This window comes from Nesoenas mayeri (genome assembly GCF_963082525.1).
Source record: "Nesoenas mayeri genome assembly, chromosome: Z".
Classification (NCBI taxonomy): domain Eukaryota; kingdom Metazoa; phylum Chordata; class Aves; order Columbiformes; family Columbidae; genus Nesoenas; species Nesoenas mayeri.
In genome coordinates this window covers 25,645,775-25,664,366 of record NC_137542.1, presented here as the reverse complement: position 1 = coordinate 25,664,366, position 18,592 = coordinate 25,645,775, and the positions used below count along the sequence as shown (strand labels likewise).

General features: G+C 41.6%; 1 protein-coding gene across 1 annotated transcript in view; it reads right to left on the bottom strand.

Annotated features, from left to right (window-relative positions):
* NTRK2 (neurotrophic receptor tyrosine kinase 2) overlaps positions 1–18,592 on the bottom strand; it is a gene marked incomplete at its 3' end in the record, with an annotated part of 173,792 nt that overhangs the window by 38,661 nt on the left and 116,539 nt on the right. The window contains exons 10-12 of the mRNA XM_080362473.1: positions 11,149–11,279; positions 4,727–4,899; positions 910–1,144 (exon numbers count right to left, since the gene is read on the bottom strand). Of these exons, the coding sequence (XP_080218599.1) occupies positions 910–1,144; positions 4,727–4,899; positions 11,149–11,279 (539 nt within the window). The remainder of the gene's footprint in view (positions 1–909; positions 1,145–4,726; positions 4,900–11,148; positions 11,280–18,592) is intronic.

Genomic DNA, 18,592 nt, shown 5'->3' with positions numbered 1-18,592 from the left:
CTAGGGTTTGTAAATTAACAGCTTGGCCACGGGTTGCCTTTCCCTAGCCACGAACGCGTGACAGCTTCAGTTCCAATCATGAAATTGCAAACGTGGTAGCAAACAGCAAATGCTGTCAACTACATGACTTGCCAAATAGTACAAAGACAACATCAACAACAGCAACTAATGTACACAGTCCCATTTATTCCAGCAACCCTGGAAGCCCTTTGCGAACTTCAGAGATCATTTTAGGGCAACCAAGCTCAGGGAAAACATACTGGGCCAGAATGAAAAAGCACACTGGGGTACTCCTACCCACCACAAAAAAAACTCCTCAACCACGAGCAGCAGGACTAAAGATGTGGCTTAAGGCACGAAAAACTTACTGACAGCCTTTCAGGTGCTGTGTACATAACAATTTCTCACCCTGTCTCTTCCTGAGTAAAATAACTGGTTGAGTGCTGCTGTCCAGTACTTAGACCTCCTCTAGTAAACTGAAATATTACACAATACCCAAAAGTTACAAGTTACAATTTCCATTGGCCAATATATAAGGCCAAACATGTTTTAACAACTTCAAAGTGTTGGGCCAAATTTGATTACCCACTCTTTCTATCTGCTGCTGCTGCTTCTTCACTAAAGCCGAGCAAACATGCAGAATTTCTGACCAGAGAAAAAGACCTTTCTGTGATTTATTATTAGGATATAAAGCCAACATATATAAACAGCAGGACATGCCAATCTTGCTCTGATTAACTCTCTCCAAATTTACCAAAGCTTTGTATCTCAAATCCAGGTTCTCCATATGCCAGCCTCTAAATTACCTGATGGACAGACTGTTGAGTGTAAAAGCAGCATCGGTCACATCAGCGTGGTAAGATAACTGAACAAGGCCTAGGTTACTACCAATTACAGCAGCTCACTTACCCTATAGTAGTCTGTGCTGTACACATCTCTAGACATCCCAAAATCCCCAATCTTCACCAGTAGGTTCTCACCAACCAGGCAATTACGGGTAGCAAGATCCCGATGGACGAAGTGCTGGGACGCCAGGTAAACCATCCCAGCTGCAATTTGCTGGGCAATGTGAAGCATCTGGGACTGGGTCAGCTCAGCAGGACGGTTGCCTTCTGCCATCAGTACTGCATCTGGTCCATGTGCCCTACACCAAAATACAAGCTGATTAAGTGATAGGTCACTTGTAAGCTGAAGAGGTGAAAGGCATTCGTGAGCCTACAACCACACAAATGACTTGCTCAAATAAAATAACAAAAAAGGCCACAAATTAATTGGTGAAATAGGGGAAAATGTTTATCTTGGCTTTTTCATTTACTGTTTTCCTTCACTGTCTGAAAGACAGGTGGTGTGAAAATCATTACACAACAGGTGATATATTACTCATAGAAATAAGGCACATGCATTCATAATAATACCCCTCTGTCCAAAACCACCACCTTCTCCTGCTCTTTTCTAGTAGTCTTTTCTGGAGAAGTGCTGGCAAATGCAGCTGTTTGGTAACTGCAGAAAACCATATCACTCCAAAAGAGTAAAAGGCAATGAAGTGGCATGCAGCATAGCATCACTTTTCCTATGACCAGCATACCTTGTTTTCTATAGGGAGACAGGCCATTGACACTTCCATCTTTTTTTACAGAAAAAGAGCTAACTCCCTTCTGAGATGCCATCTGAGAAACAAGGGTAGCAATTTTAGATTTATACTTCTAATTTCCTACCCACATGCCCAGAAGGAAACAATTTTTTCTTATTTTATCACCAAGGCTAAGTCCTGCCTGAAATGGGAATTTTTGGCAATAGGAAGAGGACACAAAACACACACTATTTGGAACAACTAAACAGCTTCAGAAATACAGGTTTTTTTAAGACCTAGCAAGTCCCTAAGGTGCAATAATCAACTGATTAATGAGAAATGTGTATACGCTTCAACAGGAGAGATGTTTTGCATTTGGAAAGCCCAGCAAAGTACTGGAACACATCTGCTGCACTCACATTAACTATGTTAGCTCTGGTATATAGGTGTAACATCCTAGTATCATGAAGATACAGATGTAAACATTCCCATGAACAACATTTTAGAGTAAGCATTACTTATACAATTAATGAAGTCATCTGGCAATCATTGCTCATTTGATACACCTTTTAATACTCTGAATATCCCTTTCCATCTATTCCATTATTCTGGGTGTTCAGAAGCCTTTTTTTATTCTCAGAGACCACCTCTCCTCTTCCCTCCTCAAATGTTTTTTGAAAAACATTCCAGAACTGATTTTTATTTCCTCTCAAAAATCCTCCCTTCCTACAAAGAGGAGTTTCAGAGAATCACCTTTCTAATCAATAGAGGTGAGGCCTTAATTCGTCCCTAAGGGAAGGGCACAGGAGTTTGGAAAAGAGTTGCAATTAATCACAATCTGTGAGATCAAATCTGACACTACCTATTAGAGATATGATATTAAAATTGCCCCAGGGGAGGAACTTCATGAGCGAAGTGACAGATGTGAGAAAGAAACGAAGCAGGGTGTGTAGCATGGCTGGGACTGCATCCCGTACCAGGCAAAGAAGCTCTCTGCTACAGGTTATATACAAGCAGCCACTTAATTGGTCTGGGTTGAGGGGCAATAAACATGAGGATATGAAATCTTCAACCAAGACTCACTTGCAAATTCCTATTGAAAAGCACTGTACCTTTTAATTGCATGGATTTTTTAAATGACTGCTCTCAGACAAGAAGCTCTGAGTCAATAAATCAGAGAAACCTCCATCTTTTGCTAGCTTTCTTGAGGACATGGCCTGTATCCAATGAAATCTGGCTTATTCTTAACACTCTATCCACCGTGCTTGTCCTCTTGGTGCTGGCTGTGCACTGGAGTACTCCTCAGTGTCTGCAACAGCTAGGAACACCAACAGAGATTTCTTTGGAACCACATTCGCCCCCACTAGCCAGAACAAGCACAGGGCAGGCACGACTTTGACACTTTAGTCCTAGATCTGAAACTGCCTTTTGCTGCATGCAGATGGCAAGGCTCATTTGGGTTAAATTTAGGATTAATTTTTCCGTGGCAGCCTTGGGTGGCGCTGCAGGGTAAGAAATATAGGTTCTTGGAGCCAGCTTTCAGCTAACCTCTGATCTGCAGCACAGGCTGCAGCAAATGTGAGAGGAATGACAAATGGGAGCTTGGGTTTAACAGCTTGTCCCAGCATAGTCATTTTATGTTCTAAAGACAAGGTCTGATTAATAATTTAAAAAAAAAAGAGAAGACCTAGAGTAGGAAATATACTGTCTGCTAAACTACCTTTCTGTACAATAATTCAAAATCACAGGTAGGGGGTAGGAAAAGGCCAATCAAAAAGAATCAAAGAATAAGTATTTCTTATGAAATAAGAAATTATTTCTTATCAGCTGTCAATCTGGCTTCTTCTAATAGGAAGTCAGTGTTCTGAAGAAGTACTGGGATGGCATTTTGGGAAACTGAAGTTCTCCCCTTATCTACAGCAGAGGTCCAAGCTAGCAAACATAAATACCCTGACGTGGCTCTGACAATATACTCAAATCCTCTGCCAGACAGACAATCAGTCTGGGAAAAGTAGTAACATTTGACCTGCTTCCCCAGTTCAGGCCCCAGTCTCACTGCCAAACTTGGCAGCCTTGCCAACAAGGGAGGATGCTGGTTGATGTAATTTGCTTTTACAGTGTGGCTATTTGCTCAGTGGAGATTAGAAAGATAGCAAACTCATTTCATATAGGCTATCAAAAATGCATAAATGGTGACACTAGCAGTCACTAGCCGCTTCAGTCAGATCAAAAATCTGAACCCATTTAAAGGGACATCATTTTTGATTGTTTTACAGCTTTACCACATATATCTTTCCAAAATAGTGGCAGCCCTCATTATCTTCAACAGGAGAGATCTCAGTACATTAAAATATCTTTGTGATATCCTTTGATGAAAATCACTAGACCACCTTGAAAGGACAGTCCCACATACAAATGTTTTCTTACACAGGAGCAAAAGCTGTCTATTAACTGCTTATTTTTGTGTAAATGAGTGCAGTCTAGTGGAAATGGCACATACGTGTGGTCACTGTTCATAAACTCCTGGTTCATAAGTCACCTATTACTCTGAAGCTTAGGTATCATCTATTTATTTATGACGGCTTTACTGTCAAATTTCAATATCCCATGCACATTTCTGAGCAGCTTTATGAAATAAAGTCCTAATCTGGACCCTAAGATGTAGCATTTTCCATTGCACTTAAGTTTCCATAGCTCACAGTTTTTTTGCCTCAGATTAATGGCAGTCTTTCCAATACACTGAAAGTGGGGGAGAGAAAAGGGGCTAGATTTCAAAAGCTCTTCAACACCTACAGTTAGCTATAGGTGTTGAGTGGAATCTTTCCAAGTGCTACTGGAAAACCTGCAAGAAAATAATTCCTACTCTAAGATTTATAACCAAGCATTTCAGAAAATACTGAAATATACTGAAAACAGTATTTCTTTGGTTCCCACTCCTTTGGTGCAAAGCATAAGGCTTGACTTAATGGTACTTCCAAAAAGGAAAAGAAACAATGAGGCCCACATCCCAGTACAAAGACAAAGGTTGCATAGATCTGCACTCCTAGGTGTCGGCATTTTCCAGCAGTAGTAGTCAATTCGACATTAAGTACCTGTAACACCTACCTTCTCTGCCCACTTCTGCCTCTCCAGCACAGTATGTGTTCATGGATTTACCTGAGGAATTTGTTAAGATCTCCATGCTTCATATACTCAAAGACCATGATGAGCGGATCACCCTCGACACAGACACCGTAGAACTTGACGATGTGCTCATGTTGCAGGTTAGTTAGCAGCTCTGCCTCACGGTGGAAGTCCTTGCGGGCATTGTCGCTGGCATCCTTCAATGTCTGGCAGAGAAAATGAAAATGTAAGGAAGGGGAGATGTTCACAAAAGATAGCAAACATGTGGGATGGCACTGTAAGGGTAAGATAAGGACATTCTACTGCATAAAGGATGGAGGAAGTAGTTTCTTAATAACTTTCTTAGAAATGCAGGTGTGATGTTTAAGTGCAATTAAATAATGGCAGTACAATTTTCATTCTCCTGCCATGTTATCCCAAGCAACGATTTTTCTTCTATGAGGGCATAGGAATATTAATGATCTTACTGTACCAAGTGTTTTCCAAACACAGACCAAATAAACTACTCTTATAAAAAAAAATAATACCAGTACACAGCTGGTTCATATCCAGCTCAGGCAAACTCTAGTATCTTGTTGGTATTTACCTTTCTCATAAGCTTCTTAGAACTCTGCTTGCTTGAAATACTTAGTGAGAATGCAGATGTACTCTTTATGTTTTACTAAGATCACTGTTGCTGATGTTGACTCCTGTAGCGTGCTATACATCAGGTAGATTTATGCAAGAGTATGTCCCTGAACCAGAACCTACAACCTGAAACTTAAGGCAGAAACTCCTTTGAAATTCAGTAAATCTACTCACACACCTAAGATTAAACATATGTATAAGTAACTGTAGGATCAAGCCTAAACTGATAGATGGAGAGGAAGTAGCTGCAGATCAGAAAAATATGGTGTCAATTTTTTTAAATTTATTCAGCTCTAAACTCTTGCTTATTTTCACTTTGATGGAAATATATCCACACTACATCAAATAGGAGGTTTAAATGCTGTATAATGAAATAATGCTAATTTAGCTGCCACATATAGGCAGTTTTGATTCTCAAGAACTACAGTTTGTCAGTAAGGAAACACTTTCATGCACCACAAAAAGCAAATTCTGGCCTCAACTACAAATGAGGAATTATTATAATTGACAACAAACTACTATGAGGCTCTGCCTTCAAAAGGTATGGTAGTTGCACTATACCAAGTCAATATTTTCAAAACAGTAAGAGAAAGACAGCAGATTACCAATGTTCACAAACTACTATTCGCAGAAACTGGTGTCTGGACTCTCTACCTCTGGATTTTAAATACACCTATACTTAATATAATGGGAGACACAAAAGTAGTGGCATTGTTTTAACTAAAGAAGCTTTTCCCTGGCCATCTATTCACTTTATTTCCTACCCTGAATTCATGTATTCATGGCATGGGACCAACCACACTCATCATAACAGACACATAATAAGTTGATACTGTGCAATCGTTCTGCCAACAAACCCAGTTTTTAGCTGCAGAAGTTAGGGTTTGTCCAAGGTCTTTTTTTAACAGAGACAATTCTGTCCACATTTCTAGTATGACACATGCACATCCAAAGAAGGGACTAGAAGATGACTGTTGGACAAAACACTTGCTTTACTTGTGAAATTGCAGCCACAGGTATTGCAAAATGAACAGCTACCATAATAAGGTCCAGATGAGGGGACAAGGAGCAGAGCAGACTGGACAGCCATCTACCAAGTTTAGGGACTTTCCCCTGTGGATTTCAGGCTCTATGGATCCTAGAGGCAACAGAAATCACTCATGCCACAGATGTCCCTTCCCTGAGGGACCCACTTACAAGTCTCATGTGTCCTCAGGTCCAGAACCATTCTTCCACAGTTTTTACCCATAATGATGCAACAAGAATATTGCTTCACAAGCTATGATATATTAGTATACACAACTGTATCACCTAAGGTGGTTATCAGATTGGCTCCCCACTAGGGTCTCCGCACAATCGCATGTGAAGTGAGTGAGGAGTGAAATCAAAATATCTTCCAACACTTTCTGGCTCTGGGATGATGCTTTAACACGATACAGGCACCAACCCACGGTCCAATCTATGCTACATAACGAAATCACTGAGAACAATTCTGCTGTCACTTGAGTCTCCTCTGGTGGTTTAATGTATAAAGCAATTGGACTGTAACTCTTGTCAACAACAGAATTAGAAAAACAATTCATATTGAAACCACTTTTAAATAATAGCAACCTGGAAGAAAATTGACAGGGAGAAGCATAGGCTGATAATCTTTCCAGCAGGCTTTCTCTCAGTAAAAATGCTGACAGTTCTGCCCTGTGAGGATGGCATATTGTATATTTCAGAATATGCTTTTTATCTCACAGAAACAGCAAAATTATCATATGACAGAGCAGTTGCCATGCCAATTATACATTTTCTGTCAAACAGCAAAATGCAGAAAGGTCTAAAACCTAGGTAAAACTCAGGCAAGGTCTCTACTACCATGAAGCGAGTTGAATTTTTGTCACCCACCAATGCAAACCCCTCTTCTCATTATTTCATGCAGTGCATAGAATAGACACAATGCATGAGAGATAGCTGACACAGTCAGGCAAGGAGGAGACTGGAAAGTGAAAAAATTAATAAGTATGTGGAATTTATGTAGAAATGACATTGACTAATGCCTTTAGCTTGTTCCCAGTGCAGGAGAAAAAATGAAACCAAGACAAAACTGTAAGAGCACAAAGACAGAAAGAGACATTCATTATTATTATCACTACTGACAAGTATGCCCAAGCTCTGCATACAAAGCACTCTCACCACTGGACAGGAGTTTTTCCCAAGCAGGAACTGAGATATAACCACATGCATGTACTTTCCAGCCACTCAGGGACAGCAGCTAAGGAGTAGGGACACGCTGCCTTGGACAACAGAGGCATCTCCTGGCTGTTACAGCAGCTCCACATCTCCCTGAGTTCTTCCTTATAACAGTCAGACTGCCTCTCCATACTGATTCTCCTCCACAGAGTCCTTCCCCAGTATCCACATACCATCTGGTCTCTGCAGACCTGTACTCTGCAGTGAGTGCAAACCAGTAGCTCCTGAGTCCACCCTGACACCACAGAACTGCATTCATAGGAGCATGAGAGCAAGAGCAGGGGGATGTGGCTGTCACCAATATCAATGTGACTTGGTAGTGAAATACTCATGACAGCTGTTCTTTATACTGTTTCAGCCTTCCTCTATGAAATCCTTACTACTGCTCCCCATCACCATCCAAGATCTGAGTGGTATATTTTCTCAAGAAATGAAGGGCTGGTTTTGACCCTTCTCTGAAGACCTGAAGGGTTGGAAACCTTCGTTTTTCCTCTGTGAGTGATGTGGAAATGTTCTTCACCTCACACACACAGCAGTCTGCTAGGTGAGCACAAGCCTGGAGCAGAACAGAGTAAATCTTCCTCCTGCCTCCCAGGGGAGCCAGAGGCACCTGTCAACCTGTGCCCTGACAGTCACCCTCACCTCCACCTCCAGCCAGGTTAAACTCCAGGGTGTTTCAAAAAGATGGACCCAATTTTGGGGCATATTGCTTTGAAATTGGGCCCATCTTTTTGGACCACTCTGCAGTGGAAGACTATGCCTGGGGATCCAACCCTTGAGGAGACAGTACCAATCCAGGCCCAAACAACCACTGTGGTATGGCAAAATGGCCTGCGAGGAAACAATAACCCTTCCTTCCTTCACCCTCTATTCTCTAAACGTGTCTGCAGAAAAGCGTGTACTGATAAAATGTATAAACACACATGGGGGAAAGGGCAGTACAATGCCCATGCAACAAGCTTAACCCAGGGTTTGGCCCACAGACAGCATTTCCAAACACTCAGTGCTCCCCAAAAAAAGCCTGATGGTTGAAATGAATTGAAACAGATTCTCCTCTTCCATGGAGCAAAAGCTCAAGCACTTCGGTTTTTTATGCAAAGCCTGATTTTGTATCGTCCCAGATTTTTCCGGGCCTCTTAGCTTCTAAATAATTTGGTGTAGCAACATCAGCACTTTGATACCAGCCAGCTGAAGAGGAGAAGGATGCCTGTTGAATCCACTAGTGATGCTCAGGGCTAGGCACACAGTTGCTGAGCAACCGGCAGGAACGGGCAGCACTCGAGGACCACCAGCCACCCTGATTCACGCCATGCAGGTAATACCATGCTTCCTCACAGCCAAATTCTCCCTGGCACCACCATACTCCTCATGAAGTACGCATTCCCACTGAGCTCATCAAATCTGCTTCACAGAGGTTGCTGTGTCCTGGTTTTGGTCAGCACAGAGAAGCTCTCTAAAGCCCTTGCTGTGTGCCAGGAGGAGCTGCCCTCCACTGCTCGCATCCAGGTTTGCTGTTATAAGACTAAAAAAAAACAAACAAAAAGACAAAAATCACACATTTCACTGCTGAACCCTGTGCCCAGTGTTGGGGTCCTGACACAGTCCCCTGGCTAGCTGTCTGCACACCAGTGAGGTCCCATTGCTTGACCTCCACTGTGACCAAAGGATACCTGTGAGCTACAGTTGGTATCATGGTGAAAGAGAGAAGCACAAGGCAACCAACTCCTCAGTTATATGGAGACAAATCCAAGGGCGAACTTTGCCAAAAAGTTCACTCTTTGACAGCAGCTACAGTCACGTCTTCAAGAGGCAGTGCAGGAAACATAAAATGGGTACAATCTGTCCCCAGAGGTAATGCTCCCCACAGTTTCCTGCAAGATCCTTATTAAGGACACTACAAAGACTGAATTTGGCAGAAAAAAAAAATAGTATGACAACTGGTCCAGAAAACTGATAGGTTTGTCATCTAAATCCATGGAGACATCTCTCCCTTTAAAGGCTGAATGCTCTTCCTTGTGAATTACACTGAGAAAGAGGAACAGAGAACAAGCACAGTGCAGCACTTAGCGGCAGAAGTGCTAGGCTCCATTTGGTCAGGACTTTGAAAGGGAGCAAGTGAATGGAAAGACTTTTATTTTGCTATCAAGCAGTTCCTTGAAGTGATAGAGGAAAGGCAATTTCCACTCTAGCTTCACCAAAATACAATAGAAAATTCATTCAGATCTAGTTGTGTCATCTCCGACCTTTTGCTTTCTCCTGTCTATGATATATCCCTTCAGGGTTTAATTTTTCCTTATCAGTCAACGTGACTGAACAACTCCCAAGTTTCAAAAGCTTGTAACCCTGGCAAGCCCCAAAAAAACTGTTATTTTTGATGGAACAAGCAAGCACCCTACAAGTCCACCCTACTTTCATGTTCTCGCACTGCTAGATCAAATACTTTGTTTCTTGTTTGCAAATTCAAGAAGATGATCTACTCAATTTCTTTTATTGTATGGTTTGATCCAAAATGCACACATGGTTGCCTAATTGTGACTGGTCAGATAAAATTATTTTCCGATCGCTAGGCACAGGCCAAATTCTATACATGTATTCCCCCTACATTTAATGAGACACTTCAAATGCCTTGTTAAGCTTTTGGCAGAACACAGATGGAGGTAAGAGTGTTGCCAGGGAGACTTTGTAAACTCTTAAGAGTGTAGTTTCACCAATATTGATTTCTAGCTTACATCCATAGCTGAGGTTGACAATCAACCTCAGCCCTTCCCTTTAGGGAGATGAAAACACTTGGTACTGTGAAGAAGGTTTGGTGTCCAAGCTGCAAATCTTCTTATTCCTTGGTAGATTCCCAACACACCATGTAGTCTGTGCCCTTTAGGAGAACCAAACAAATGCTTTATTTCCCTATCCTCCTTGCCCACCCCCAAAATGCAAGAATTATGCTGTATACTTGAGACTCCAAGGCTATGGCTGTTTTCCTGTAGTTTCCTCATTCTCTGGAGTATATTTTGGGAGACTTGACAGGAGCTGTGTAATCAAGAATCACTCCTCCAGGTCTAACATGTCATGACTTCTGGAGTTCCATACAGCCAGTATTTAACAGAATATAACAACATGATCCACAAGTTTGTTATAACGTGAATGACAATTACCCACAAATAATAGCGGTGGCTAAGAGAATGGCAGAATCCTGAAAAAGAAAGGCTCTCTTTGACGAGCAATTATACACATAACCTATTCACTTAGCTAGCAATAGATTATGTTTTCAGACGTGCATATATGTCACATGTATTTTTAATGACCTAGACATTATTTTTCACTAATTATATTTCAGATAGATCATAAAAGATTTTTCCCCTTTGTGACACAGTCCATTTCCCCCCTATTTGTTATGAAATCAAGCTCTCATTTTATAATCCACAGTGAGATCAAATATCGCATTCTCTTAACACTCCATTAGCCTTGTGATCCCTTCCACATAGATCAGAGCAGTTAGACTGGGCTACAGAATGGGCAAACATGATCATTTACAAATAAAATAGCATTAGTTGTGACCATGAATTAATAACGGAAACCCTAGACTGTTTTACCTTCACTGCCACCAAGATCTTGTCCTGCTCAGGACAGAGGTTATAGCATTCCGCCAGAAAAACTTTCCCAAAGGCTCCTTCTCCCAGTTCTCTTTTGAGAACGATATTGTGACGCTTGATGTGCTGCACAACTGTGAAGAGAAGACAAAATGGAGGTCAGAAGTGAGCTGCAGAGCCAGGATGGGACAGGGTCCATGCTTACAGCCACGTGGACAATGAGCTGCCTGTAGAGTGGGGCACATGACATGGAAGGAATCAGAGCACCCATGTGTCATTCATTAGTGCTTTGCCCAAGAAGACCAAGTTAATATATTTATATTTCAACAGTAGCGCATTTGCTGGATAAGGAGAAATGTAATTAAGAGTCACGTGGGAAAAGGCCATTTATCATCATGTTAAGCTGACTGCTGCAGAGCATACATAACAGCCAATGTTGCTTTTTTTAAAACGTGAAGACAAAGAAGCTGAAAACAAATCAAACTTTTCTCACAACACTTCTATTTTTGTGCCTCTTACAATAGATGAATTATTTCATGCAAAGCCAAAAAGTTTGAAAATTAACCTAATCCAAGAAAACAAAATGTTCCCTTTTCAGAGGGAAGTTTATCCAACTAACTCTATTGTTCTCTTACCACTTGTTCAACTGCTTTCCCTCTCTGTGCTATAAAACATTTACAATAAGACAGAAATTTCATTCTTGGAAACATGACTTACGCTATTGCTCTGAAGTAAAAGAAATAAAAGATGGATAAAGGTTTTATATAGCATACTGGACAGAGGCTTAGTTTAATTGCTGCCCAGAATCAATTGATGCAGACATTAAAGTCCTTGAGCATTTTTGTTCAACTCATTTTACATTTTCCTTTAAGCACAAGCTTCCATTAGAAGATTTAATATTTAAAAGACTGTACCAAATTTTGTAGAATACATTACCAATTTACAATATTCAAGCTAAACAAAGCAGCTGGGAGGGCAGTTTAACTGGCCAACTCAACAAGGTTGACAGCTTGTGTTGGTGAAATTGTATAAAACAGTCAGTATCTACTGATGAATTTAACCCCAGCACATTTAGCTGCTTTAGCAAACACTGAAATTCAGTCCTACTGGACAAGGCCTATTTGCAACTTACATCCTACACACAAGTGAAGTAGACAGTGATGCTTGGGCATCAAGCCGGCTTCTGCAAAGACATGAATCTCACCTTTGCTCCCAAACTGCAGGGACCAAGACAGAACCCCACCAATAATTTAGGATATATTCAGATGCAGACCAACCTCTGCCTCTATGCTTGGCCACACACCTGTTCCAAACTGGGTGGCCACTCCTGCAGAAACCAACTTGCCTCCATTACTAAAAGATGGAAAACAGAGTGCTGCTGGTAACAGCATCGGGGAGAAATGGCACAGCCTGTCCCCACTGTTGTCACCAGCATTTGGAGAAAGTACCCATGGTCTACAAGAGAAAAATGTCCCACACCCTAAGCCTACAGCGATGTAACACAAGTACACTGCATATACATGCACTTCATATTCACATATGTGTATGTGGAGGGAGCCTGGTGCTGGAGCAAGCCAGGGGAGCAAGCGGTGTCCCGAGGAGTCTCCATCATGAGTCTGCCAGGTGGGCAGCACACCAGAGGAATGGAGCTCCACCATACCCAGCTGCCACCTGCCAGAAACCCCCAGACCAGCACACAAGCAGGCCCATTGTGGCCTGGGAGTGGGGTGAGGAAAGCCAGCTTCTCCTCATGCCACCCCTGATCCACCAGAGCTTGCTCCTGTCCCTGCAGTGGGCAGCTGCAGGCGGAGAAACTGCCCATCCTCTCTTCTGGTGCTTGGCCTCCCACCAGAGGCCATAGGTCCCATTAACAGCCAAGTACACATGAAACGAGACCACAGAGCACCAATGTTTTTCACTCTTGTTGAACTCTGTTCTGGTTTAGGATTGAGTTTTATCACAGAGATGAAAAAAATGGGTATGTTTGCTTGGCCAGCTACCTGCTGTCAGTACGAATTTGTTTTTAACTTCCTCCTCAGTGCTGGCTTTTCAAGTAAAGCACAAAATGAAAGAAAATGCACCTTTTCCCCATGGATGCAGATTAAGTGGCACCCCTTGGCTCTGCTAATGCCAGTCACAAGGTGGACAGGCAAGGAGGACCACTGCTGCAGCACGCCGCCTGAGTATGGGAGCGTGGCATACCTCCTGATCTCTGCTTTAAAATCTGCTTCCTGATAAATGAGAACTCCCCCTCACTCCCTGCCAAACCTGCCATTCAACCCTGCCTCCTGGGGAATTCTTCTGTTTCCCTCTGCTTGACCAGCATCACCAGGAGGTTGCCTCTCTTCCTTTCCTAGGGCGGAAAGTTCAGCTCCACGTTACCAGTGTCACCATCTGAAAATGTTGACAAAGCCCATAGACAGGGAGTCGGGCTGAGATCCCGTCCTACTGGCGTCAGCAGCAGAATTCCCGCAGAGGCAGTTTTTCACTTGGCTCTCTCTGCAGCTGCCAAAGACCTGGTGACAAACACAGCTGACTTTCCGGATTTTGCATGGGTCCTCTCCATTTTGAACCCCGACACCCCCAATGTTGAACTTAGCAGTACAAAGGTTTTTCTTTTTTTTTCTTCTGAAGTTCCTAGAAGACCTCAGAAACAATAGAGTAAAAATAAGTAAGAAACCTATCTACTACTCCTCTGTAGCATGCTTGCAGCTGCTGCTAAATGGTCTTATATAAACCAAGCATTTGAATAAACAACCCATCACATAAACCAAACTGTTAAAACTAGAATGCAGCAAGCCACAGAAGAGATCTGCGCAGAACACACTTGCAACATGTCATGCTCTATCCATCCTGTTACCTTTCTGAGCTGCAGTGAGTTACTAAACAAATAAAAAATGACAGTAAATGTGACTAAATGGGCAGAGATTAAATATAGGAGCAATGTAAGTAAATCAAACACATATGATGTGATGGAAATATGAGCTAAAGTAAAAATCCATTTAGCATACTTAGGGCCCCAGTCGTAATGACACCATCTTCAGTGGGAGGAGATTTCAGCAGGAGATACCCTGAAAAATTCAGGTCAAAATCTGCTTTCAGTTAACATCAGGATAAAGCCAATTATCTCTGTTAAAGTCCAAGAGATTATCCTGGATTTACACCAAAGAAACAAAGCAGAATTTGGCCAAAGAAGTGACATAATTAAATTACCAAAGAAGTGGTCTCATAACATTGTCTCACAGACAAAGATACAGAAACATTCCAAGGACAGCTATGTATTTTCCTTTTGAATCTAAATGATGATTATCTTTGAGCTGCCATTTGTACTTTTAAAAGCACACCATCCCTGGTTTAAAAGATTCTGTCTGGTTACTGTAAAAAATACATTACATTAAGCAAAAAGCTAAGTCAAGTTGAAATACTTAAGAGAAAGATGAAACAAAAGACAAAGTCAGACTGAGCAAACTAAACAAAGTTAAATGCTGAAATGAGTTTGTGGTATTAAATAACCACACAGCCATGCCCACAGAAGCAGGGGTCTCCCACGGATGACTTCGGGAAATCGTCTGACAACAGGGAGCACAACTTCAGAAAAGGGCTTTCTCATCTTGAGGTCTCTGAGACATGCCACCAACACAGCTGGACTCCTGGGTATTTCACTCACTAACAAACAGCACATACCACGCTGAAAGTGAGGCAACAATGCCTCATCCTGCAAACGCTATCTGCGGGCATGGGATCGCACTCCCCAGGTAACCTACCTTGGGTGGTGAGGCTGAACAGAGAGGGTCACACATTGTTCTGGAGTGGGTCCCAGTGAAACAGGCAACTTGGGATCACCTCGCCACATTGATTTCACTGAGCTGGATGTGACTGATTCTAGCCACAGCCAGCAGGACACTTAGCAGTATAAATTATTAAAATGTTTCTGCACGTAATTATAAAGTGAAATGCTGTGACAGAGTGGAAGTATTTTCCCTTCAGTCACAAACAACAGGTCTGAACAGTTGACCATCACATGTGACTATTACACCACCTAAGCTGACCTTCTACACAGCACGAAGTGCTGTTATTGAGTTAAATGACTTGTGCTTGGCAGGAGGCTGCCTCCAAAAAGCAGCTGTGCCAGTCTTGATTTGAAAGTCTGAGCTATTCACTTGCCCTAACGTGTAATCATTTTCATTGCTAATAAAAATGCATGCTTTATTCTTTGTCGCTTAATTTTTAGCTTGTCTGGCTTGCATCTCCCTCCCCTCAGTTTTAGACTTCCTCTGCTAGCTTCAGCAGCCTTTTAAGGTCTGGTGTTAAACATACATAATCAACACTCTTGCTCTAAGACAAAGAGATGGAAGCCTCACCCAGGAAAACATTTTCTCTATTTTGCCAGTGATTTTCACTAGAAAAATTTTCAACAACCTTTTAAAATTAGTTATTTCAAGCTAACTTTCCCAACTGGAAGTGACATTCTTGTATCACTCTCCACAAGACTTGTAATAAAAACATAAAATAAGCTCCCTATATCTCTGCATGTCTGAAGACCACACAAGTCCTTTTAAGGCTGCGTTTCCTAAAGAACATGAAAAATTACATAGTTATCTGGTATGTATGAGTGTGTCTCATCTTGATCACCTCATTCAATTAAAATATCACAAGTGCTCTAAGTTTCAGATGTGTTTGCTTCTCCTGTATGAGAACAGCAGAACAGAGGAGAGATCTGCCCTTATGGAGAGGCTGCAACATGGACTCACTGCTTGATGGACAGTAAGAGACACAGCAGACAGGCTCCAGCATCACTGCTCACTGAATTACCAACACTAAAAGATCCTGTTGTGTTGCATACCCACTTAAATCATCTGCTTAGTCTGCTTTCTCGGATACTGTTCAGTATTTTGCTAGCAGTACACATGTGGAACACTCCTGATGAAATGTGTTGTCCCGGGACTCTGAGAAGAGAGTGAGGATGTTCAAGATGCCAACCAGGCAAGGTAATATTATAAACATATTTAGAGTTGCATAAGAAGAAAAGTAGCAGCAGAAAAAAGACTCAGCTTGTGATGCGACATGAGATGCCACACAAAGACATTTTGAGTTCCTTAATTTCTTCTCTCACCATTTCTCTTTCAATTGTGAAGACAAAATAATTTCTAAGATCTTGCAAGAAAAAACAGGTGTAAATGGCAGAGTGATTGTTCAGGTATTTGTACCAAATTTGTACATTTGTCATTTGCATAAGAGGAGAGGTAGAATTTCAGAGAGAATCCCATAGCAGGAGGGTACAAAATCACTACAAACAGCAAACAGCAAGTCTAACCTGATGGCCATCAGATTCTGCAGTAGCAGCATCTCTACAGCTCTGCGCGCTATTGCCACCGTAGAAATTTTGGCACATGGACATATCTACTCTCTAACACACCAATAAAAGCCAAAACCAGCCACTTTTATTTTTTTTTTTTAACCTTTCAATATGTCAGCACTGCCCATATGCAGAAGTAGGCCAGCTCAGTTCTGAGAGCATATTTCTGATTATTTGATGTATTTATCCCATATGGCATTCATTACTTATTATTCTCTATATATTTTTGTGTAGTGCTATTGTTGTTTACTTTTTACTGGACAGCAGCTACAAATTCTCATGCAAGAGCGGTGCTCAGCTGTTGTAGGCATAAACCAACAAGCAGCATGTTTTCATATATATGTTCCACAGCTAAGATTCAATTCACACCTCTTTAACAGAAGGAAAATAATCCAACAAGCACAAGCTCCTCAGGTGCACTGCTCTAAATGAAAGGTGCTGGTACAGGCTTCAGAAAACTAAGTCAGGAAGATCCACAGAAGAACTAGGTCAGAAAGGCACGTGGGCCTTGTCACATTACCTGTACAAGTACACCTTCTGAATAATTTTGAATTTTGTTTTGTTTCTTTGAAAAAGAATGATTCAACTCAACAGTTGTGAAATAGGTATCCCCCAGTGGCCATCAGTGATTTGCCAGACTTTTCACAGGCATCAGACCCCAAGTGGACCATAAGGACACATTTAATGGGCAAGTTGAATAGACAGTGTTCTTCCTGGAAGAACTGGAAACATTTATGGAAGGCAAACCTGTGAGCTCTCTCAGAAATGGCATAATACACAGGGGTGTCCTAGCTGTCAAGAGCTACATCTGATGATAAATCAAATAAATCTGTGATTGCTGCAGCTTAACCTTTCAGTTGCTTCGTTTAGAACTTGCATCCTCACAGCATTTATACTTTAAACCCGAGAGTTTCTGTTGTGTGGGCTGAGAATTAGGCTTCCCTTCGTGACATAGTGCTGCAGCTCCCAGGAAGGTGCTCCATCCTCCCATACCTGCCCACAGCAGCAGGGACATCACTGCTCTTGCTCACTGTAAACTCATTTTGCTGTCGCTGGTGTGTCTCTTCTCTGGCTGAAACTCAAGTGTCTGCTGTTGCTTGGGGTTAATATTTGATCTCTGGTGAGGGATTTTTATCCTGCTCTTTTGCTACGGTAATGCATTTGTTTTAGTTGGCCAAGATCCTCTCAGTTTGGCTACAGATAGGCATATTCCCATACTTGATTAGATCTTTATAATCAAACAAGAACTACTTAATAATAAATTATAATAACAATGCTATCATTGCATTGAATGCATGAGTTTATGAGCGACATTAACCCTTCAGGAAAACAAGAATAACAAAGTCGACAATTTTTCTAGGCATGAATTTGCCCTTTCATACAAAACTAAGGTACAAAATGCTCCCAAGCCTTAGAAACCTGAAACTGTTTTTTATTTCAGTTTTAAATATGTATTAAATATGGATTTGATCTGTTACATGCTAAAATAATTGGGATCTATGAAAACAACTGAAAGCTAAATTTGATGCTCTGTGTTCAGAATAAGTAGAAGATACTAATCGCTCCATGTTTCTCTTTCTATGCTGCCTCTAGACTAGTAACATCTTTTCAGTACAGCATGGTAAATCAGATTTAAGCAGAAAACTGTGTTGGAATTTTGACCAAACATTGTCTTTGCAGATGTGTATACACTTAATTTGTAATCTTAGTGCACTTTTTCCAAAAGATTGACTGTAAAACTTTGTGCATGAGTTGCTGTATAAAACTTCTGCTAGTATTATTTTGTTGTGGCAGACCTGGTCTGGTTTCCATGTTTAAGTTAACTGGAGACAGTGATCTCACACCACCACCCTTCTCTTAGCTCAGACCAGGAAATCCTTTCCCTCAGCGTGATACTAATCTTTAGGGATCTTCTGTGCTGCAGAAACAGAAGCACTCAGCAAAGGATGGGGAAATACCATGTAGCATATCTCATATAATAGACGCTTGCATGGAAGCAGGGCTAATAAATATACTGTCTTCAAAATATTAACTCTTTTCTATCTTTGTTATGAGAAACAGGCGTAGTCTGAAAAGCATCCCAGGATGCCA